Source organism: Schistocerca nitens, chromosome 4, assembly GCF_023898315.1.
Source record: "Schistocerca nitens isolate TAMUIC-IGC-003100 chromosome 4, iqSchNite1.1, whole genome shotgun sequence".
NCBI classification, from domain to species: Eukaryota; Metazoa; Arthropoda; class Insecta; order Orthoptera; family Acrididae; genus Schistocerca; species Schistocerca nitens.
Genome location: NC_064617.1, coordinates 891,271,272 through 891,297,237, shown reverse-complemented (window position 1 = coordinate 891,297,237; position 25,966 = coordinate 891,271,272). Strand labels below are relative to the sequence as shown.

At 43.6% G+C, this 25,966-nt stretch overlaps 1 protein-coding gene and 1 non-coding gene across 2 annotated transcripts in view; both read right to left on the bottom strand.

The window, feature by feature from the left end:
* The window catches only part of LOC126253434 (insulin-like growth factor-binding protein complex acid labile subunit), a 161,623-nt gene that overhangs the window by 96,963 nt on the left and 38,694 nt on the right, over positions 1 to 25,966 (bottom strand). The window contains exon 2 of the mRNA XM_049954775.1: positions 3,069 to 3,518. Coding sequence (XP_049810732.1) covers positions 3,069 to 3,513 — 445 coding nt within the window. The 5' untranslated portion in view covers positions 3,514 to 3,518. The remainder of the gene's footprint in view (positions 1 to 3,068; positions 3,519 to 25,966) is intronic.
* Trnaw-cca (transfer RNA tryptophan (anticodon CCA)) lies at positions 25,415 to 25,489 on the bottom strand. Its single transcript has one exon. It is a non-coding gene; the product is annotated as a tRNA-Trp (tRNA).

Below are 25,966 nucleotides of genomic sequence, written 5' to 3'. Positions count from 1 at the left end.
CTCCATTCACGCCTGTCGCGACACCACTGGAGGCGGGCTGCACGATGTTGGGGCGTGAGCGGAAGACGGCCTAACGGTGTGCGGGACCGTAGCCCAGCTTCATGGAGACGGTTGCGAATGGTCCTCGCCGATACCCCAGGAGCAACAGTGTCCCTAATTTGCTGGGAAGTGGCGGTGCGGTCCCCTACGGCACTGCGTAGGATCCTACGGTCTTGGCGTGCATCCGTGCGTCGCTGCGGTCCGGTCCCAGGTCGACGGGCACGTGCACCTTCCGCCGACCACTGGCGACAACATCGATGTACTGTGGAGACCTCACGCCCCACGTGTTGAGCAATTCGGCGGTACGTCCACCCGGCCTCCCGCATGCCCACTATACGCCCTCGCTCAAAGTCCGTCAACTGCACATACGGTTCACGTCCACGCTGTCGCGGCATGCTACCAGTGTTAAGGACTGCGATGGAGCTCCGTATGCCACGGCAAACTGGCTGACACTGACGGCGGCGGTGCACAAATGCTGCGCAGCTAGCGCCATTCGACGGCCAACACCGCGGTTCCTGGTGTGTCCGCTGTGCCGTGCGTGTGATCATTGCTTGTGCAGCCCTCTCGCAGTGTCCGGAGCAAGTATGGTGGGTCTGACACACCGGTGTCAATGTGTTCTTTTTTCCATTTCCAGGAGTGTATGTGGTCTCGTTGCCGAGTATGTTCGATGTCGTGAGTGCGGAGAATATATGCGCCTCACCAGTGTACATGCGCCATACTCAGGACTTACTCGTATGGCGCTGCATCAAAGATCGGTTGTGGCAATCCATTAGACGAGGGACGTGGTTCGAAAAATCTAAGCTCGCCTTGAGAGACATTATGAAAATCACGTGCTGTTGGTGGTTGAGGTATCCTTATAGCTCAACTAAAGAATGGGATACTATTGTCACTGCTGTGATGGAAACTATAACTTTCAGTCGATACTATTAGCTTCAAAGGCGAAAAAAAAAAACTGTACCTCATAGTGAAGTTCAGGATACAAATTGTATATGTGTCGTCTTATTGCCTCTTCGCGTAGTTCAACTGAGGTACAGGTTGCAAATGTAATGTACGTCCATTTCCACGTTTTCGTTAACAGTGTACATATGCATAGGTCAACTGAAGTATGGGATACAAATACAGGGTGATTCAAAAAGAATACCACAACTTTAGGAATTTAAAACTCTGCAACCACAAAAGGCAGAGCTAAGCACTATCTGTCGGCGAATTAAGGGAGCTATAAAGTTTCATTTAGTTGTACATTTGTTCGCTTGAGGCGCTGTTGACTAGGCGTCAGCGTCAGTTGATGCTAAGATGGCGACCGCTCAACAGAAAGCTTTTTGTGTTATTGAGTACGGCAGAAGTGAATCGACGACAGTTGTTCAGCGTGCATTTCGAACGAAGTATGGTGTTAAACCTCCTGATAGGTGGTGTATTAAACGTTGGTATAAACAGTTTACAGAGAATGGGTGTTTGTGCAAAGGGAAAAGTTCTGGATTGCCGAGAACGAGTGATGAAAATGTAGCACGCATCCAGCAAGCATTTGTTCGCAGCCCAGGAAAATCGACTCGCAGAGCTAGCAGAGAGTTGCAAATTCCACAATCAACTGTATGGAGAGTCCTACGAAAAAGGTTAGTTATGAAACCTGAACGTCAACTACCCGAGGCGATGGATCGGCCGCCAGGCAGCCCGTGACAGAGCACTTCATCACTGGCCTCCAAGAAGCCCTGATCTTACCCCCTGCGATTTTTTCTTATGGGGGTATGTTAAGGATATGGTGTTTCGGCCACCTCTCCCAGCCACCATTGATGATTTGAAACGAGAAATAACAGCAGCTATCCAAACTGTTACGCCTGATATGCTACAGAGAGTGTGGAACGAGTTGGAGTATCGTGTTGATATTGCTTGTGTGTCTGGAGGGGGCCATATTGAACAGCTCTGAACTTGTTTTTGAGTGAAAAAAAACCTTTTTAAATACTCTTTGTAATGATGTATAACAGAAGGTTATATTATGTTTCTTTCATTAAATACACATTTTTAAAGTTGTGGTATTCTTTTTGAATCACCCTGTATTATACACATAGCTCCTTCTGACACAGGTACTGCTACTATCTACGTAAGAACAGATTATTAGTGGTAGCGGAAACGATAGAAACAACACATGTAAAATTTGTATCCCGTGCTTCAGTTGACCTATATAGTTCAACTGAACAACAGGATATTAATACTAACGAAAACGAAGAAATCGACATACACTAAACTTGTATCCCGTACTCAGTTAACTAATACAGTTCGAATGAGGTTCGAGATACAACCCATATATATGTGACGAGAGGTATTCTATGCTACCAATATTTCCATCCATTCTTCCCCTTAATTTTCCACAGAAATAATACGATACAAACACGCGATATCCTTAACGTGAAAATACTACTTGCATTGATGTATGTCAGCTATATTTTTCGTCTCTCGTATTCCTTTGTTTCTGAACAGTCTTGTCAGCTCTTTCGTCTGTGTAATAAATGCTCTCTGGCCAATTCTGACGTCATTGGTCAAAGCCGACGGGTTGTATCCCCTCCTTCACTAGACCCGGAAAGAGTGTCACAGAAATGATACAGGATTTGGGCTGGAAATCATTAAAAGAAAAGCGTTTTTCGTTGGGACGGAATCTTCTCACGAAATTCACCAACTTTCTCCTCCGAATGCGAAAATATTTTGTTGACACCGACCTACATAAGGAGGAACGATCACCACGATAAAATAAGGAAAATCAGAGCTCGTACGGAAAGATAGAGGTGTTCATTCTTCCCGCTCCCTATACGAGATTGGAATAATACAGAATTGTGAAGATGGTTCGATGAACCCTCAGCCAGACACTTAAATGTGATTTGCGGAGTATCCATGTAGATGTAACGGCCAAATACTTTTGATCAGATAAAATATTATGCGGTTTGTATAAACAGGCTGAATCCAAATGCCATAAAACAGTGATGTTTTCAATGTGCAACAAGATTTACCAAATCTGTAATCAAAGCAGAGATGTCGCTCACCATCCAGTGGGAGGTGCAGACGGTTCCCACTGAGGATCAGCTTCCACAGCTTCGGTGCGCCCGAAAACGTATACGGGTGCAGGCTGCGCAGGGCATTGTTCTCCAGGCTGAGCCACCACAGCTGCGAGAAACCCTGGAAGGCCCCCGACTCGACCTCGGCTATGACGTTCTCCAGTAGCACCAGCTTCTGGAGGCTGGAGGACACCCGACTGAGGGAGCCGTTGCGCAGCACCGCCAGCCGGTTGTAGGACAGGTCCAGGATGGTGGTGGCAGAGTCCAGGCCGGCCGGGGCGCTGCTCAGCGACGAGCTGGAGCAGTCGGCGGCGGTGCGCGTGCGAGATTGGCCGCAGCGGCAAGCCTCCGGGCACCTGATGGCGGCGCCCGCAGAGGACAGTGAAACCAGCACCAGCAGCTGGAGGCCCAGCGGAGGCCAGCGTGAGGGCATCCTCCCTGTACACGAGGAAGTTCGCGTATCTGGTTAGAAACTCACAGCGTACTTGACAATCACCAGTTTGGATGTTAGACCGTGTCAATATAAACACTAACACGACTAGGGATAGAAAAATAATTAAGAGGAAAGGCCGCTGGACCTGATGGGATACCAGTTCGATTCCACACAGAGTACGCGAAAGAACTTGCCCCCCTTCTTGCAGCGGTGTACCGTAGGTCTCTAGAAGAGCGTAGTGTTCCAAAAGATTGGAAAAGGGCACAGGTCATTCCCGTTTTCAAGAAGGGACGTCGGACAGATGTGCAGAACTATAGACCTATATCTCTAACGTCGATCAGTTGTAGAATTTTGGAACACATATTATGTTCGACTATAATGACTTTTCTGGAGACTAGAAGTCTACTCTGTAGGAATCAGCATGGGTTTCGAAAAAGACGATCGTGTGAAGCACAGCTCGCGCTATTCGTCCACGAGACTCAGAGGGTCATAGACACGAGTTCCCAGGTAGATGCTGTGTTTCTTGACTTCCGCAAGGCGTTTATTACAGTTCCCCACAGTCGTTTAATGAACAAAGTGCGAGCATATGAACTATCAGACCATTGTGTGATTGGACTGAAGAGTTCCTAGATAACAGAACGCAGCATGTCATTCTGAATGGAGAGAAGTCTTCCGAAGTAAGAGTTATTTCAGGTGTGCAGCAGGGGAGTGTCATAGGACCATTGCTATTCACAATATATATATATATATATATATATATATATATATATATATATATATATATATATATATATATATATATATATATATATGACCTTGTGGATAACATCGGAAGTTCACTGAGGCTTTTTGCGGATGATGCTTTAGTATATCGAGGCGTAACAATGGAAAATTGTACTAAAATACAGGAGGATCTGCAACGAATTGACACATGGTGCAGGGAATGGCAATTGAATCTTAATGTAGACAAGTGCAATGTGCTGCGAATGCATAGAAAGAAAGACCCTTTATCATTTAGCTACAATATAGCAGGTCAGCAACTGGAAGCAGTTAATTCCATAAATTATCTGGGAGTAGGCTTTAGGAGTGATTTAAAATGGAATGACCAAATAAAATTAATCGTCGGTAAAGCAGATGCCAGACTGAGATTCATTGGAAGAATCCTAAGGAAATGCAGTCCGAAAACAAATGAAGTAGGTTACAGTACACTTGTTCGCCCAATGCTTGAATACTGCTCACCGGTGTGTGATCTGTACCAGATAGGGTTGGTAGAAGAGAGAGAGAAGATCCAACGGAGAGCAGCGCACTTCGTTACAGGATCATTTCGCAATCACGAAAGCACTACGGATATGATAGATAAACTCCAGTGGAAGACTCTGCAGGAGAGACGCTCAGTAGCTCTGTACAGGCTTTTGTTGAAGTTTCGAGAACATACCTTCACCGAGAAGTCAAGCAGTATATTGGTCCCTCCTACGTATATCTCACTAAGAGTCCATGAGGATAAAATCAGAGAGATTAGAGCCCACACAGAGGCATACCGACAATCTTTCTTTCCACGAACAATACGAGACTGGGAGAACCGATAGAGGTACTCAAGGTACCCTCCGCCACACACCGTCAGGTGGCTTGCGGAGTATGGATGTAGATGTAGATCTATCACTGATTTCTGACCGTCCTCGTAGAGCTCATCATCAGTGCGACCTACTGCTAGATTCTGGAGATGGTCTTCCCAGTACTCTCTCTAATGGCATCCCAGAATGTGACGTCGAAAGTCACCTGACAACTGACCATCCCCAGAACCTAGCAGTCGGTCACTCCGCAGATGACCACTGCGAAGACGGCCGATGCGTCGTTGGTATAGCTGTTTCAGTTTGAAATGATGCGTCCTTACACTCCACGGATGTATTCAAATTGAGAGTGCCTAAAAACTCACGGCATACTGGTATGAATCTTAACCCCAAAGAAAAAATGTTGCCAGTAGTTGGAAGAATACTCAAGTCACACTTGTTTACATGAAGCTTAGTGTAAGTGATCTGTGGTGTCACCGCCAGACACCACACCCGCTAGATGGTAGCCTTTAAATCGGCCGCGGTCCGCTGGTATACGTCGGACCCGCGTGTCGCCACTGTCAGTGATTGCAGACCGAGCGCCACCACACGGCAGGTCTAGAGAGACGTACTAGCACTCGCCCCAGTTGTACAGCCGACTTTGCTAGCGAAGCTACACTGACCAATACGCTCTCATTTGCCGAGACGATAGTTAGCATAGCCTTCAGCTACGTCATTTGCTACGACCTAGCAAGGCGCCATTACCAGTTTATATTCAGTGTAATAATGTCTAAACAAGAGCGATGTTCTCCAATTGTGGATTAAAGTTAAGTATTCCAAGAACTACGTTCTTTTCTTTATAGGATAATTACTTTACCTTGTTCCAGACCTCACGCCAATCTGCGTGAGCTTAACGCGTGCCTTTCGGCTACCTCCGAGTGGCTTGGCTGTCTTGCTACGCCACTACATGATCCACAAACTGCCGTCCAATGTCTGTGACATCCATTTGCTGTATAAACTTATAATATATTCTGAGTTCAAACATAATAAAGTTTCTTGAACAGAATGACGTCCTCCAATCCAAAGAATAGGAATTCCAGAAACATCAGTCATGCAAAACCGAACTCGTGGTTTTCTCACGTGACACCCTGAATCCGTGGATCAAAGCAGTCAGATAGATGCAGTATTTATTAACTTCCGAAAAGCATTTGTCTCAGTATCACACCAACGCCAGTCAACACTGAATATTTGCAGAAATTTGGTGGGATACTGTAATATTTCTGGCTTTGCAGCCATGATATTCAGCTACAAGAAGCTCTTCTTAGAGCAGTTGAAAAGGTAGAAGTGGCAAGATGACGTAAAGTGGTGTGAGGTACCGATGACAGATGCTTTGTTCGGTATGGGTATTGTGAGAAAGACCGCCTAAATCGTGGTCCATCTCGGCGATTGGCTGCTGCATTAGGAAGTTGGGCGGCCAAATGATAATTTTCCGTTATTAATATTAGACAAATTAAACAGCGTATTTACTTGAATTTCAAATTAAAGTATCTCTCAATAGGGTGCTATCATTCCATTATTTCACAAGTATTAATAATCAGCAGAATAATAAACAACTACTAAACGAAAAGACAGACGAAGCACTTCGGATCGCGCTCAACTTGGATGGCGGGCGAAGTGGTTCGACTGTAAGATCAGAGCTGGTTGGAAAGCCACGGAGAGCAGACATGTTGTCTGCCGCGGTCAATGTTAGTTAAGACTTTATGAGCCATGTGTGGTTAATTGAAACATATTGTGGAGGACAGTATGACGGTAATTACGGAAATACGCAGACCATTAATTTATTGAAGGAGAGAAATTATTCGTGACTCTAAAGCGGAATGTAACGTGCAATTTCTCGTGTTCTTCCAATAAAAAGCGAGTGGCATCCCGTATAAACAAAAAAAATGGTTCGAATGGCTCTGAGCACTATGGGACTTAACATCTGTGGTCATCAGTCCGCTAGAACTTAGAACTACTTAAATCTAACTAACCTAAGGACATCACAGACATCCATGCCCGAGGCAGGATTCGAACCTGCGACCGTAGCGGTCACGCGGTTCCAGACTGTAAACAAACTGACTGGAAATTTATTTATTTCTAAAACAACAGTTCCTCGCTAAGAAGTTCTTACAGCCTCAAGAAAACGGATTCACGACCTACGTGCTGTTTTCTGTGCAGAGGACAGCAACTATAGAAGACTATAGGCTGGTGAAGATTCATTGGAACTTGTGCATTTCACTCAGGGTAGAGGAAGCAAATAGGCACTCCTACTTATGTTCCAGAAGACATTTCGTGTTCGCGTTGTCATTCAGTAATCTGCCAGCTCCAGTAATATCCACGAAGTCCTGAGCGTAACAAACCTACACTCTCCGTGCTTTTAGCAGTGCAGGGCCGTGAGCAGGCCGCATGTACTTCTTTCTGATGGTTACCACATGGGAATCACCAGCTTGGATTTCACTATTTGTCACTGGAATTACTCTATTCGGATCACACCCTCCTCCCACTCCCCAACCCATTTCCACCTATCCTTATATTTCTCAGTAGGTTGGTTGGTTGATTTGGGGGAGGAGAGCCGGCCGGAGTGGCCGTGCGGTTCTAGGCGCTACAGTATGGAGCCGAGCGACCACTACGGTCGCAGGTTCGAATCCTGCCTTGGGCATGAATGTGTGTGGTGTCCTTAGGTTAGTTAGGTTTAATTAGTTCTAAGTTCTAGGCGACTGATGACCTAAGTTAAGTCGCATAGTTCTCAGAGCCATTTGAACCATTTGGGGGAGGAGGCCAAACTGCGAGGTCATCGGTCTCATCGGATTAATGAAGGATGGGGAAGGAAGTCGGCCGTGCGCTTTCAAAGTAACCATCCCGGCATTTTCCTGAAGCGATTTAGTGAAATCACGGAAAACCTAAATCAGGATGGCCGGACGTGGGATTGAACCGTCGTCCTCCCGAATGCGAGTCCAGTGTACTAACCACTGCGCCACCTCGCTCGAGTTTTCTCAGTAGGGTCACCTATTGCAACCTGCTACTAAATTTTATTTACTGACAGTAAATTGCATGAGTTTATAGTCCAAAATTAGGTTAGTGGATTAGGAAGCGTAATTAAATAAGAACAAATGGGACATAATAAAACAAAATAAAAATAAACAAAAAGTGTTTCCATCAAGGTGGACCCACAATCTTACATTGTTTCACACAGACACAGGTCAAAAGAAGTTAACAGAAGTGATGTAAAATGTGTTATACGTGCGACGATAAAATTAAGACTAAATTAAACAAAAATTTGGTCAAATGTTTTTATTACAGAACTAAAGAGTAGGGAGGAAACTCTATTGTAAATGTTATTAGAAATAAAAACATTACAAGAATATTAAATGACGGAATCTCAGGCTGAACAACAACACATGCTTAAAAAAAAAACTAAATATATTACGTGGTAATCATACAAGTCTGGGCACCAATGGGCTTACATTAGTATAGGAAAACAGAAGACCTCTAAGAAGGTTACAGGAACTGATAACTGACACGAAGTCCTCCTACCGCTTGATAATATTGGAGGTTTCTGACAGACAAGTAGTATGAAAACCAAATAAATATTTTTCAGTGGAGAACTTGAACTCCAGAAATGACAGGGGACATTCAGTACCACAGTTTGTCGGAAACGGTACTTTTGTCCTCACACACCGTTCCAAGAGAATATATATAGAAAATGGAAAGAATAAATATTGAACAAGGGGTGAAGATCCTCTGTTTCTAATGTTATTTATCCATCTTCCATTACGTCATCTTCTAGGTCTTTTCTTATCGATCGAAATCAAGCGAAGAAATTCCTTCGCCCATCTTCCATCCTCTCATCTGTTTACTGGTTACATGTCCCAACCAGCTTCATTTCATTTTTATTAGTCAGAATTCTATCTGTTACCCCATTCTGCATTCTGATCTAATTGCCTGTTTTCCTGATTCCCATAATAACTCATCAGACTATCGCTCGTTGAGTCACTATCTGATTTCGATTAATTTTGGAGGCAAACATCATGGATCTCCATCCTCAGACAAAACAAGTAGTAAACACTCATTGGAAATGTTCTTTTTCACACACGTAGGAAGCCTGGCTTTGAAAAGCCTATTTTGTTTTAAATTGTGCTCCGGTCCATTTTTACACTGCTGTTTACTTCTTTAAAAAGCCACTGCGACGAAAGGTTAATTTGCTTAACATATTTCTCTGTTTATAGCCTTAACTAACTGTGCGTTCTTGTGCCAGTTGGTACGTGTGAATTTAATCAACTTCAGTGAACAGGTGTAATACCCAAGTTTAGTGAAAAGTATAACACGGACATTTGGCTACCAAGGAAGATAATAATACTGTATTATTATTTATAGTTTTCTCAATAACAGCCGCGAAAGGAAATGGTAATTTTCGTGTTCCCGACTTCTCGAACATGCAAGCCTTGGACTGAGATGCTATCGCCTTGAAAAGGAGCAACCGTGAGCTGGCAAATGGTGCCGGGGAAGCCCTCTAACTACGCCCCTGGCAGAAATTGCGGAACTGTAGAGTGAATTTCCTTTGTGCGACAAGCCCTTCCTACCTGAAAAGAACTGGCCACTTCAGTCGAGACGATAGGAAATGTGCGGAACCCCGATGCCGTTTCGCGTAAAATATAGCATTCCAGACAAAGGATCTGTCTCTGTTCTGTAATAAAGGACGGCTGGCGTACGGTGGGTAGCGGGTTGAGCCGGTTCGTTTTGGGCGCGCCAAAGTGGAAAGCTGTAGGAGAGGTCGGCGTCCGGCTTTGAATATGTGCTCTCGGTTCTGAAACTATTAGTTTGATGTAAGGCTGCAACAAAGCCCTAGCAACTCGCATAGAACTGAGGTGACGTCCGGCATCAATTGGTAGGCGTTGACCTTTCGTTAGACTCTTGAACTGCGCAAGACGTAGTCAAAAAGTTTAATTAACACCTCGAAAAAATTATGTTACATAATTAATTATGGTTCCGTGCCTCAGTCGGTAAAAACGGAACACTTACAGGATCTTATAGGATCACTTCTTGTTGTACGTCTGTCTGTCTGTTTGTCTGTTAAGACTCCTTTTTCTTAGGACCTGGTATATCTATCGAGTTGAGATTTATGTCACATACTAAAGCCTGATGTCCACTGGCATTTTGAAAAACTGAAATCCTAAGTCAATGCAGTCAAAAGACACGGGCAATTACGTCACACATTTTGACACTCGCAAACTCACACATTAAACCCTGTAGGATACTTCCCGTTGGACTAGACTCATGACATTTGGCAAGAAGCAACGTTTTACAGTAAAACCAAAGGAAAAAATGAGAAAACTCTAAATTTGTGAGTATATGTCATGAAAAAAAGTTTTTCATTTGTTATCTGTCTGTTGTGCATCCCTCTTTTAAGACCTGTTTTAGTCAGGAAGGGGTAGACGTTATCAAGTTGAAATCTGCGTGACATACTAATGTCGATGGTCCCTTGGCGGTATAATAAACGTTAGCTTATAAGTCAGTAAAATAAAAAGGTACGGCTATTTGTGTCACACATTTTGATAGCTCCAAACCCACGTATCAAAAAGTACAGAGTAACTTACTTCCCGACGACGTCGGAGTAACTGACTTCCCGATGACGTCAGAATGTGAGCCGACGCTGTAGTGTCCTGAGTAGCAGTTCTTTGCTCAGCGGTGCATAATGGCGCTCTGCAGAGACACACGAACGGACGTTTTGTTACCCGATTTGATAGCAGAGGGAAATACGTTTCTGAAAGTCGATTTATTCGGTATTCTATTGAAACGGAGAGAATCGTTTCAAGAGTTTAATACATTGTATAAGACTTTACGATAAGATCCTAGTACATCCCATGAATGCACTAAAATGTGTGTGTCTACATTTGCCTAGTACATCCCATGAATGCACTAAAATGTGTGTGTCTACATTTGATTACGTTCTTAAAAAGATTGATGTACGCTCGAGAGTACCCTGAACCAATTTCCATTCAAGTATATCGCCAGAGGGAAAACTTACAGTGACCTTGATTTAAGTACAAGTCAGTTCATTTTTTTTTTAATTTTATATAAACGAAAATAGTATTATACAATTCAAACAATTCCAGCTACCAGCACTAGCGCCAAGAAATTTGCGAGACATGCTTGTAAATTAGTGTTGCCAGAACAACGTTACGCTTCATTGCTATTTCGTTCCAAATGGCTCTGAGCACTATGGGACTGAACTTCTGAGGTCATCAGTCCCCTAGAACTTAGAACTACTTAAACCCAACTAACCTAAGAACATCACACACATCCATGCCAGAGGCAGGATTCGAACCTGCGACCGTAGCGGTCGCGCGGTTCCAGACTGTAGCGCCTAGAACCGCTCGGCCACGACGGCCGACTATTTCACTCCATATCCTCCTTTCCAATCGACCTGTTTTTATACTAAGAATGACTAGATTTCTAAATTTCTGGCGTTTCGTGTACCGCTGTGATAGTTTCCTCAAATGCCATGGCTCGCCGCTCGCTGTACGCTCGAGGAACACAAACTAGTTTATACCTCACTTGCGCGCTCGGCTGATGCTGTTACCGCCAACTGCTGTCGCCTGCCGAAACGTTTGCCACCAGGGCACTTCCCTATCGTCCAATAGGTTTATGTCGCACTCTGCGGAGGAAACATCGTTCAACTCTGACCGCCTCGTTCCACTCAGGTCACGGCCTCATCGATGCTTCCTTTGGAGGCGACAACGTCTCCGCTATGGCTTGCATGTCCAAAGAGTCTGCAATACGAAAATTACCTTTTCCGTGCTCCGCTATTACTGAGAAAACTATAAATTACATACAAAATTATAGCATTTTCTTGCAGCTTGAAGCCTTAGCCGAATTTCCATGATATGCTTTTCATGGAACTTGGCCACTATCCCTGTTTGAGAGATTAGATTATATTCATATTTTCCAACTGACACAGGAACGCATGATTACTTCAGAACGTACACAAATAAACGCGTTAACCAAATTGAGGCCGTACGCCACAATTCCTCTCCTGTGCCAACCTCCTCATCTCAGAATAGCTCTTATGACCTACGTCCTCAATTATTTGCTGGATGTATCCCAATCTCTGTCTTCCTCTACAGTTTTTGCCCTCTACAGCTCCTTCTAGCACCATGGAAGTCATTCCCTCATGTCTTAACAGATGTCCTACCATCCTGTCCCTTCTCCTTGTCAGTGTTTTCCACATATTCCTTCCTTCTCCGATTCTGTTCGGAACCTCCTCATTTCTCACCATATCAGTCCACTTTCGTCTGTAACACCAAGTCCCAAATGCTTCGATTCTCTTCTGTTGCGGTTTTCCCGCAGTCCATGTTTCACAACTGTACAATCCTGTACTCCAGACGTACATTATTAGAAATTTCTTCCTCAAATTAAGGTCTATGTTTGATACTAGTAGACTTCTCTTGGCCAGAAATGGCCTTTTTGCCAGTGCTAGTCTGCCTTTGTTGTCCTTGCTCTGTGCATCATTGGGTATTTTGCTACCTAGGTAGCAGAATTCCTTAACTTCATTAACTTCGTGACCATGAATCCTGATGTTAAGTTTTTTCGCTGTCCTCATTTCTGATACTTCTCATTACTTTCGTCTTTCTTCGATTTACACTCAGTCCATATTCTGTACTCATTGGATCGTTCATTCCATTCAGCAGGTCATGTAATTATTCTTCACTTTCACTCAGGATAGCAATGTCAGCACCGAATCATATCATTGATATCATTTCCCCTCGAATTGTAATTCCACTTCTGAACCTTTCATTTATTTCCATTAACGCGTCTTCGACGTATAGATTGAACAGTAGGGGGGAAAGATTACATCCCTGTCTTATACCCTTTTTAATCCGAGCACTTCGTTCTTTTGTCGTCCACTCTTACTATCCCTCTCTCCCTATAGCATACCGCTATTTTTCTCAGAATTTCGAACATCTTGCACATTTACATTGTCGAACGTTTTTTCCATGTCGACAAATCCGATGAAAGTGTCTTGATTTTTCTTCAGTCTTGCTTCCATTATCAACCGCAACTTTATAATTGCCTCTCAGATGCCTTTACCTTTCCTAAAGCCAATCTGATCGTAATCTAGCACATCCTCATTTTTCTGAACATTAGTCTTGTCAGCAACTTGGATGCATGAACTGTTAAGCTGATTGTGCGATAATTGGCGCACTTGTCAGCTATTGCAATCTTCGGAATGTGGATGATATTTTTCCGGAAGTCAGATGGTATGTCGCCAGACTCATACATTCTACACATCAACGTGAATAGTCGTTTTGTTGCTACTTCCCCAATGTTTTTATAAATTCTGATGGAATGATATCTATCCCTTCTGCCTTATTGGATCTTAAGCCCTGCAAAGTTCTTTGAAATTCTTATTCCAAAACCCGATCCTCTGTCTCACCTAAATCGACTCCTGTTTCTTCTTCTATCAGATCTGACAAATCTTCCCCCTTATAGAGGTCGTCAATGTACTCTTTCCACCTATTCGCCCTCTCTTCTGTATTTGACAGTGGAATTCTCGTTCCACTTTTAATGTTATCACCCTTGCTTTTAATTACACCGAAGGTCGTTTTGACTTTTTATATGCTGAGTCAGTCCTTCTGACAATCATATCTTTTCCCGTTTCTTCACATTTTTCATACAGACATTTCGTCTTAGCTTACCTGCTCTTCCTATTTATTTCATTTCTCAGCGGCTTGTATTTCTGTATTCGTGAACACCCCTTAACATTTTTCTACTTCCTTCTTTCATCAATGAACTGAAGTATTTCTTCTGTTACCCATGGTTTCTTCGCAGTTACCTTCTCTGTACCTATGTTTTTCTTTACAACTTCTGTGATTGCCCTTTTTAGATATGTCCATTCCTCCTCAACTACACTGTTTACTGAGCTATTCCTTATTGCTGTTTCCGCAGCCTTAGAGAACTTCAAGCGTGTCCCGTCATTTCTCAGCACTCTCGTATCTCACTTCTTTGCGTGTAGGTTCTTCCCGACTAAACTCTTAAACTTCAGCTTAATCTTCATCACTACCATATTGTGATCTGAGTCTATATCTGTTCCTGGGTACCTTTCCTACCTGTCTTAAAGGGAACATCTGCGATAATTGTTTATTACCGGTTTTGACTTGAGGTGGAGATCCGCAGTTTTCCCAAGCAAAAACCATTCTAAATATGACAGTGACTCAACGAGCGATAGAGAGACGAGTTAGTAGAAGGGACAGGGAAATGGACAAGTAGAACAGAAGGCAGCACGGAGTGGAAGACGAAATTATGAGTGTAATGACAATGAAATTGAGATGGGTGAGACATGTTGCCAGGGTAATAGATTGAAGAGTAGCCAAGAAAGTTCTTCGGTTGATTAAGATCGATAAGAAAACACATAGAAGAAGATGGTTAAATTACATCAGAAACGTAGGACCGTAGTATTCTATTTTTTATTGTGTCTTATATTTCTTTTGGAAGGATATTTTAAGAACGAGCATATTGTTCTCACCTACTTCTATTGACGTATGCGCTCTGTCATTTCTGGTGTTATATCTGAAGTTCTCCACTGAAAAATATTTCTTTGGCTTTCCTCGTACTTTTGCGTCAGAATCACCTATGACTATCAAGCAGCAGTAGGACTTCCTGCCAATTACCAGTTTCTGTAACTCCTTGTAGACGTCTGACAACCAGAAGTCAAGGCCTCCCAGGTTATGATATGCAGTTCTTTTTGTTAAACGTTGATACGGAAAAGGATATAAAACCTATAAAATCTTAATTCAATAGGCTAGTCAGTGAAGCCAAAAAAGGAGTGTTTTAAGACACTCCTCAAAAACATGAACTGCAGTGATGTACACAATGCTCGTAGCGTGAATGAAAAATATAACACTTTTGTTAATAAAGTACTTACCTTATTATAATACTGATTGCCCCCAAAACTAGCACAGATGGGACCAGTCTACAAAGCCATGGACTAATCATGGAAGAAAGGTTTCTTGTAAAATAAAAAGTAAACTGCATCTGTCAATTAGAAACAGATCTGTTGTTGACACTATAGCACATTACAAGACATGCTGCAAAATATTGATGATACTAATACGGACATCACAGGAAATGTACTACGCGAGAAAAATAATCACATCAGATAACAAAATAAACACAATATGGGGTATGGTGAAGGAGGAGACAGGTGGAAACACACAAGAAGAGGGGCAGACAGCATTACGAGTAAACGATACAGATGACTTCCTTACTGGTCTTCGCACCATCAAAAGAACAGGTATACTACGCCTACCAAATCGCTGGCAACGGGATCTACACAACGCTGGTGACTACTTTGAAGGACAGTAACAGGTGCAAACATTTAACTCTTTTGTATCGGTTGTGAATAAATGGTTGCCACTATTTAAGTTCCAACCCTCGTATATAAATCAGTCCACTCTCACCCCAGAACAAGCAGTTTTATTCATTTCCACCAGTACTCCAATATATGCCCAGTTTCTGTTACTGTTTACTGTAAATGCTAATAGTCCCCCAATATAAAATTTCCCCCATACACAATGTTTAAAGTCATACATAAACCCTGCTAGCAAATCTGCATTTGCCTCTTTTTCTAGCTACAGTTGTCTTTACCATATAGCCGCGTTCTCCTTTCGTTACCCTGATGTTGTGTAGCTTCATTCTGAACACACAGTACATTAACTGTACTTAGAGGAGTAATTTCCTTAATAAGGAATGGTTTAAGTCTGTTCCATACATTGGTTCTTTTTCTTAATACCTGTGGGAAAAACATCGTTTGCGAGAACCAACTCTAATTCAGTAATATCTGTATCCGATGGTATGGTGGAGAACACTGTCCTAGATTGAGGGAAATATGTTTCTCCTACTTTAAAATAAAAATTTCCTGGAGTCGCTGTTACGAATCTCCAGGCAGTTTACAGGTGGATACTTAAAACTAAATGCGATAGAGCATAATTTATAAGTTTCTCTCGGTCTTGAGTGTTTGAGAGGTTGACATTATGTCAAAATGTTCCCAAACACCATTAAAACGTCTACCAAATATATCCAAACTGCAATAAACTGTTTCCAAAACTACAACATCCATCATGACAACTCTCAGTTCCTCCACCACACAAGAACGCCCCTTACTAAATTGGCTTTTCTCCAGTACATGTGATGAAATGTAACACAGGTCTTCGTTATGTCTATGGAAACGACTTCGATCACAGACCCATACATGCAGCACGATAGCTAAAATCAAAAATGGTTCAAATGGCTCTGAGCACTATGGGACTCAACATCTTAGGTCATAAGTCCCCTAGAACTTAGAACTACTTAAACCTAACTAACCTAAGGACATCACCCACACCCATGCCCGAGGCAGGATTCGAACCTGCGACCGTAGCAGTCCCGCGGAGCTAAAATCCCAGGCAGTTATTCTGTGGACTGATGCATTTCCACTAAACTCTAAATATAAATGCAGGTATCCAGCAAGAATATGCCGTAGCAGAATTTTACTGATTTTGTTACATTTTTCGATACTTTCGATATTTATCGATATGTACGAGGGCAGTTCAATAAGTAATGCAACACATTTTTTTTCTGAAACAGGGGTTGTTTTATTCAGCATTTAAATACACCAGGTTATTCCCCAATCTTTTAGCTACACAACACTATTTTTCAACGTAATCTCCATTCAATGCTACGGCCTTACGCCACCCTGAAATGAGGGCCTGTATGCCTGCACGGTACCATTCCACTGGTCGATGTCGGAGCCAACGTCGTACTGCATCAATAACTTCTTCATCATCCGCGTAGTGCGTCCCACGGATTGCGTCCTTCATTGGGCCAAACATATGGAAATCCGACGGTGCGAGATCGGGGCTGTAGGGTGCATGAGGAAGAACAGTCCACTGAAGGTTTGTGAGCTCCTCTCGGGTGCGAAGACTTGTGTGAGGTCTTGCGTTGTCATGAAGAAGGAGAAGTTCGTTCAGATTTTTGTGCCTACGAACACGCTGAAGTCGTTTCTTCAATTTCTGAAGAGTAGCACAATACACTTCAGAGTTGATCGTTTGACCATGGGGAAGGACATCGAACAGAATAACCCCTTCAGCGTCCCAGAAGACTGTAACCATGACTTTACCGGCTGAGGGTATGGCTTTAAACTTTTTCTTGGTAGGGGAGTGGGTGTGGCGCCACTCCATTGATTGCCGTTTTGTTTCAGGTTCGAAGTGATGAACCCATGTTTCATCGCCTGTAACAATCTTTGACAAGAAATTGTCACCCTCAGCCACATGACGAGCAAGCAATTCCGCACAGCTGGTTCTCCTTTCCTCTTTATGGTGTTAGGTTAGACAACGAGGGACCCAGCGGGAACAAACCTTTGAATATCCCAACTGGTGAACAATTGTGACAGCACTACCAACAGAGATGTCAAGTTGAGCACTGAGTTGTTTGATGGTGATCCGTCGATCATCTCGAACGAGTGTTTTCGCACGCACCGCCATTGCAGGAGTCACAGCTGTGCACGGCCGGCCCGCACGCGGGAGATCAGACAGTCTTGCTTGACCTTGCGGCGATGATGATACACGCTTTTCCCAACTACTCACCGTGCTTTTGTCCACTGCCAGATCACCGTAGACATTCTGCAAGCGCCTATGAATATCTGAGATGCCCTGGTTTTCCGCCAAAAGAAACTCGATCACTGCCCGTTGTTTGCAACGCACATCCGTTACAGACGCCATTTTAACAGCTCCGTACAGCGCTGCCACCTGTCGGAAGTCAATGAAACTATAGGAGACGAAGCTGGAATGTTTGAAAATATTCCACAAGAAATTTCCGGTTTTTTCAACCAAAATTGGCCGAGAAAAAAAATGTGTTGCATTACTTATTGAACTGCCCTCGTATATACACTTATTGCTTACTGGATGTGGCTTGCTATTTCAAATTATACCATCCACCTCCAATATGTAACCCAGTAACCCAGTCATGATATCTACAAACTGTCACAAAAATACACACACACATAAATGGATTTCTGTGGTGAGAAAGAGCGTTGACCTTATTCTGTTGTAAATACACAGATTGCAGATCACAGCTACGCTAGTTCGTGTGTTGGGTCCCGACGCTGGGACTTCTCACACGCTCTCTCCCTCATTCCACTGACACCTGAGGCTGTCAGCAGCAGGGGGAGGTGATCGGCTCCAGCATATTGAATAGCGACCACCTGCAGTGATCACAATTGTCTCTGGTCGCAGTGCCTGACCCCGTGGTGAGTGCAGCCGCTGGAGCTGCCTCTTCCCACCACAAGACGTAGCCGAGGGCCATAGCATGCTGTTGGCTGTTCAGTTCCTAACCTGTCTACATCTACATCGACATGATTACTCTGCAATTCACATTTAAGTGCTTGGCAGAGGGTTCGTCGAACCACAATCATACTGTCTCTCTACCATTCCACTCCCGAATAGCGCGCGGGAAAAACGAACACCTAAACCTTTTTTTTTCGAGCTCTGATTTCTCTTATTTTATTTTGATGATCATTCCTACCTATGTAGGTTGGGCTCAACAAAATATTTTTGCATCCGAAAGAGAAAGTTGGTGACTGAGATTTCGTAAATAGATCTCGCCGCGACGAAAAACGTCTTTGCTTTAATGACTTCCATCCCAACTCGCGTATCATATCTGCCACACTCTCTCCCCTATTACGTGATAATATAAAACGAGCTGCCCTTTTTTGCACCCTTTCGATGTCCTCCGTCAATCCCACCTGGTAAGGATCCCACACCGCGCAGCAATATTCCAACAGAGGACGAACGAGTGTAGTGTAAGCTGTCTCTTTAGTGGACTTGTTGCATCTTCTAAGTGTCCTGCCAATGAAACGCAACCTTTGGTTCGCCTTCCCCACAATATTATCTATGTGGTCTTTCCAACTGAAGTTGTTCGTAATTTTAACACCTAGGTACTTAGTTGAATTGACAGCCTTGGGAATTGTACTATTTATCGAGTAATCGAATTCCAACTGATTTCTTTTGGAACTCATTTGGATCACTTCACATTTTTCGTTATTTAGCGTCAACTGCGACCTGCCACACCATACAGCAATCTTTTCTAAATCGCTTTGCAACTGATACTGGTCTTCGGATGACCTTACTAGACGGTAAATTAACGCATCATCTGCGAACAACCTAAGAGAACTGCTCAGATTGTCGCCCAGGTCATTTATATAGATCAGGAACAGCAGAGGTCCTAGGACGCTCCCCTGGGGAACACCTGATATCACTTCAGTTTTACTGTAGTGAGACAGGGCGCTGACCTTATTCTGTTGTAAATACACAGATAGCAGATCACAGTTACGCTAGTTCGTGTGTTGGGTCCCGAAGCTGGGACTTCTCACACCCTCTGTCCCTCATTCCACTGACATCTGAGGCTGTCAGCAGCAGGGGGAGGTGATGAATAGTCAAGTATTACACTATTGTTCCAGAGATTGGCATTTCCTAGAAATACGTGTGTGATGTTATTACAGTGTTTTGTCTTCCTGTAGGAACAAGGCCAGGATGCGCACATAGCGTAATATAGTCATTGCTATTGTGTGTGTGTGTGTGTTCTTTTTTTTTAATAGTTGCTCATGTATAAGAGGATTACATCTCTCTCCTCCTAAGACTCACTGGTACAGTCACAAGAAAAACGCGTCTATCCATTCTGGAAAATTCGCTCAATATTGGTTACCGTTTTGTTGTTTGGTCCCACCAGCATTATGTTATCGGCGAAGTCTTCTACTCATCATAGTGTGTGAAATTTGCTAGCTGGATGTATGATTACGGAGTTTTGGATGGTTTTAAGTGCTAATTTTGTAGTATATTCAACACAAGATTCAATGTTCTCGGTGCAACATTCATTGTACCAAGCACAAGTTCATACCATGAGGGTGAGTTTACGTTTATTTAGCTGGAGATTTCATTGATTATAGTACTATATCCGCTATCTGCACTGCTGGTGTCACAGCATTCATTTTTTAAAAGTTTAAGACTGCACCTTTTACACGATGTGAGGTCAGATCTGTCAGTGGTATATTCGTTGTATCAATCGTAAGAATCACACCTGGAGATTGAGTTTACGCTTATTTAGCTGGAAATTTCATTGCTTTTAGCACTACATCGACTGTTTGCACTGTCACAGTATTCGTTTTAGAAGTGTAAGAAACACCTGTTACATGATGTGAGGTGAGATCTGCTGGTACAATATTCGTTGTAGTAAGCATAAGAACCACACCTGGAAAATACACGCTGGTAATACTTTGTGCAGCCAATGAGTGTCCATATTTATTCAGTCACTTTTTTTAAATAAATGAGCTGACATTACAGCAGTTGAGCTGTCAAGAACGGAAACACTTTAGGCAGACTTGCAGCGTGTCACTCTACGAGAAGCAACTGACCTGTCTGAAATTCCTCCACTGACTCTGCCGTCCGTACAGCAACAATCTCCTCCTTCCACAGTATATGAGAACACACACACACAAACACACGTACAAACACAAACACACAAAGCTGTTATTAGGTACAGTGGAGTGTCTGAAACCTCTACCAGACAGTCCTCAGCAAGTGTACCTGCAGAAGTAGAATAAATGCGAGCAATGACGGGTTATAACTGAATGCAGCTACCGGTCCTAGCGTGTACACGCAGTTAGATGACTAGTGTAAAGATCCACGTGTATCTCATGCACACGGGACATAATAATATTTTTCCTACATCTAACTGATTTTACTTAGTCGAGGACCGGATTCAGGGAGTGCCTGCACATCCAGAACATTTGAAAGCACGCTGCTGTTGACCAGTCAGTTCTTCATTCGTGATCGACAGTCAGCGAGAGAACAAGCCTGGAAAAGCAGAACCACTACCAGCGGGAGGGTCCAGCTGCAGACTGGAAACAGTATACCATTGTCAACCCAACATCGACCAAAGCAGGGCAACTGTAGTGGATGGATGTCTTTGTGTACCATCAGCAACAGGTTATAACAAGCCTGGAAAAACCAGTATCCCTACATATAGGCGGAGTAGAGGGAGAAAGGAGGGGATGTGGATGCAGGAGGTGAGATAAGACTGGTTCTAAGCTGCTTAGTCTGTATCCACACACCGAGGTGAACACACTTTCAGCTGCCACCATTATCTTCTGACACGATCTTTTTGGAGTCGGTTTTCGCTGTAGTTGTCTTACTACAATGATTTTTCTGAATTTCTAGTGCTTGTGATGCATTATGATCCACTTCACTGTTTTTCATGACACTTTCAATGCGTAATTAGAGCAGTGAAGCATTTTCCATCAGTTGTGGGTAGCGTGTATTGGCCTTCCTATGTCTAAGTGCTGCCCTGTCCCTTTTACCATGCATTTGTGTACAAGTTCCTCAGCAGTTACACACTTTTAGATCGGTAGAAGGCAACTCTTCCTACACTTCAGTGATAGTTTCCTTCCCATCTCTTCTTACCACGTATCTGTGACAAGTTTCACAGTAGCTACTTCAGTTGTAGATCGGTAGGAGGCTACTCTTCCTACACTTTAGTGAGACAGATTGCTGTCCTATCCCTTCTTACCATGTATGTATGTACGGGTTCCTCAGCATTTGTTTCACTCGTAGGTCGGAAGATGGCAACTCTTCCCACACATCAGTAATAGCTTTCTGTCCTATCCCTTCTTACTGTTTATCTATGCACAAGTTCCTCAGCAGCTATACACTTGTAGATAGGTAGGGGCAATTCTTCTGGCAGCAGTTGTAGGAGAGTTCCCCGCCAATTTCGAGTGATATTGTGGACTAGGGCACACAGAAAGGTGTCAGATATGGGATTGGAAATGGGAATAAAACTCGTTTCAAGCGTCCTCAGTCGAGCCCCATGCACCAAGGCAAGCTCCTCTGGTACATTCATGGTACATTCAGTCTGGCGTAGTGGAATAGGACGAAGTAGTTCAAATGGTTCTAACGGCTCTGAGCACTATGGGACTTAACATCTCAGGTCATCAGTTCCCCATAACTTAGAACTACTTCAACCTAACTAACCTAAGGACATCACACACATCCATTCCCGAGGTAGGATTCGAACCTGCGACCGTAGAGGTCGCGGGGTTCCAGAGTGTAGCACCTAGAACCACTCGGCCAACCGGCCGGCTTCAGGAAATTCTTCCAGAAGGATAATATGGACAGTATCTTCTGTCCTTCCTCTCCAGCAGCTCAGTGCAGACAGAGTCTTTTTCTCACCAATTCACAAGTGGATGAGAGGGAGGAAATGGGGGGAGGAGTGAATTGGTAGTAGGTACAGGGAAAGGGGTGAGGGGAAGAAGGAGGGGGAGGAGTTGTGGTGGTGATATCAATGATGCTACCCCCTTGGAGAGGAGGTGGAAGAACTACCCAACCATAGCCGCCATCTTGAATAAGTTTGCAAAAATGCAGACTGTCCTGAAACAAACTTTGCCCCGCTACTGGCGACTTCCAACAAAGGTTGCACACCGTTTCAAACATTTTCGAAACCTTTTATCGCTGGCAGCCCGCCACAAAATGATGAACGGAAAAACGTTTGCCTGTTACTACGTTATACATTATAGCTACTCATGCAGTAAAACTTAGGCTTCAGGCATAACATTTAAATTTATTGTTTCTTTACTATGAAGTCTATTTGCAAAATTGTTTGGAGCCAGTATCCTCATATGCCACGGAATGTACGTGCCGGCCGAAGTGGCCGTACGGTTAAAGGCGCTGCAGTCTGGAACCGCAAGACCGCTACGGTCGCAGGTTCGAATCCTGCCTCGGGCATGGATGTTTGTGATGTCCTTAGGTTAGTTAGGTTTAACTAGTTCTAAGTTCTAGGGGACTAATGACCTCAGCAGTTGAGCCCCATAGTGCTCAGAGCCATTTGAATGTACGTACAAAATTATATCTTTGTTCAAGAGATACGATGTCATAAACACTGAGTTGCATAAAACTTTAGCTTTTCTTCCAACGGAGCGGAAATTCCCTAGGAAAAAGTCGTGTTTGATAATGAGAGCACTTAGGAACTTCCAATAAACTTCAAGCAAAATTTCAAATATTTTCTAAACTTTCTCTCGGCTACAGTACCGCAAAATAATGAAAACAAAATATTTTACAGTTTGCTAAATGTTCGTTGTTCATCTGGTAAAACTTCAGCATCAAGAATTAGTACTAACTGTTTTTGCTATTCACTTTGGACACAATATGCCTATATACCACTGAAGATAATTGGAAAATAATATCACAAAAGTAAATATGTAAGAAAAATCTGGAACAGGAATTACCATCTGTATCCAGGAAGGAATATTTTTCGTACAGGCTGTTAGCAAGAGAAGAATTTCCTCCCATTTTAAACTCTGGGAAACACACAGTAGTTTATAGCAACCGTGTATTTTCGATCATCTGTTTTGCACATGACAGCTCGATTCCTTAAAAACTTGCTGGTAGGGGGAGGGGAGGAGGAAGTTTCCTGCTAACGAGCTAATCTAGTAAAATTATATTTTTGCGGCCCTATACCCTCGAGTGTGTTTAACGAACATTAGTTACAACTAATGCTCAAAGCTACAAGTGACATTCATCAGAATTCGTGGAGCTTATACGGCAGATTCTAATTCCAACTGACAAGACATATCTACCTTTATCTAAATAGCGACTCCAGTATAAAATTACAAGAACACTGCTGCTGCTACACGGAACTTGGAAACGCAATTCCAGGTAGTTCAGAACCTGCTTGGCAATAAGTCTCACTATATTCTCCAAGATGAAAAACAGTCCATCCCGCAATAGCGACCAGATCATCAGCGACGATCTAATTACACCAGTGAGAAAACGGACAGCTACACAATAAGCGTCATCCCACTTAACAAAAATGGCTCAAATGGCTCTAAGCACTATGGGACTTAACATCTGAGGGCATCAGTCCCCTAGACTTAGAACTACGTAAACCTATCTAACCTAAGGACATTACACACATCCATGCCCGATGCAGGATTCGAACCTGCGACCGTAGCAGCCGCGTGGCCCACTTAACAAACAACAGGGTGAGAGATGTAATGAATTTGCGTAAGCATTGTTCATTTACACTCCCAATGTCTAAATCTGTAGCTATTGTCACAATAAAAATACAACTTCAAAACACTAACTGAAAGCGCTGCCTACGCGATCATTCGTATCCAGACATCATCAATATAAAATGTACACTTACAAAGTTTACTGTGCAGCTGAGGTGGAAAGGCTATTTGGGCACAGGTCCTACCTCAGCAAACACCCGACGTGTTCTCCCCCACACAATTTATGTCGCTATTATTTGTATTTTTTTTTTTACCTGTGACATTAGAAAGCCATTTTGCTAATATTTGCAGTCTTGATACTGCACTGTCCAGTCATATTAACGTGACCACCACCTGTGTTGACGTCAACGTACAATAACCACTCACAGATGGCACGTGGGAGCACAATTAGTGGCGGAAATAGAGAAATCAGGAAGCAGCACCTTGCAGAAGCATTATAAATGGAAGCAGGAACCGCCTAAAATTATGCTCCTGGTTCTGATTGGTTGGGAGGGCTACGTGTTAAACAACTTCGTGAAGCGGACTGGAGCTCAACAAATCTGGGCATCGGGTAGCAGCCCTCCCAGGTGTATGTGGTGTAGTGGGGCCTATGGAGTAGACGTGTTTAAAACTGAAGTTAGTAGTTGGTGATCTTGAGTGCTCAACTTCTTTTCCAGTATGGAAAAACTACTGGTAATCAAAAGTGTGTTCCCATGAGACAATTTCGAATTCTGCTTAGGCACATTCCGATTTCCTAGGCGAATGTGTGTGCCCGTCAGGCAGACTCCTTGTACCAGATCGCCAATCGTGGAGCAAATACCTAAAGGGACAGAAGTGTTTTAGTGGAAGAGACACTAAGTTCTTTTAGAAACCAGTAAATTATTTTTCTTCCAATGGAAATTTATAAGCGATATTATTGTGTGACTTTTCTCTTATTGATGTCCAAACTCGCATAATCATTGACTTTTGTGCTAGGGGGGGGGGGGGGGGGGGAGCATTTCTGAAGCGGCTAAATTTGTATACTATTCGCATGCTGCTGTGGTTGAGGTATACCATGCATAGAAATGTGATGCCATCCAAAACAATCGCTAAGGCAGCTATGGAAATATGATACCATTCAAAACCATCGCCAGGGCAACTGTGGTGCACTATGGGTTATAGATGAGAGGGTTCAACGACAGTTGCGAAGATGTGCACAGACGAATAGATGTTCATCTGAAACTTCCTGGCAGATTACAACTGTGTGCCGGACCGAGACTCGAACTCGGGACCTTTGCCTTTGGCGGGCAAGTGCTCTACCAACTGAGCTACCCAAGCACGACTCACGCCCCGTCCTCGCAGCTTTTAATTCCGCCAGTACCTCGTCTCTAGATGTTCAGCTGTTGAGCAACTGACTGCCCAGATGGACCAAGGGGCAACCGGCAGAGTCTGCTGAACGGCTGTTCAGCAGAGTTACTGTGTATGGGCCTGGTTCATGCTCCCATGCCGACGGCTGTTCATCGTCAACGAAGGGTGGTATTTGCACGCCACTATCGCTATGGCCTTTTCAGATGAGTCACGTTTTATGCTTCATCGGACAGGTGGCCGTTGGCGTGTCCGGCCTGGCAACAATCATTGGAAGAATCCAGACCAGAGCAGGGAGCGTTATGCTCTGTGGAATGTTTTCGTGGCATTCCGTGGGTGATCTCGTCATTCTGGAAGGCACAATGGATCAACAAAAGTAAGCATCTATCGTTGGGGACACTGTCCACCCTTACATGCTGTTTGTTTTTCCTCGGCACAATGGCATCTACCA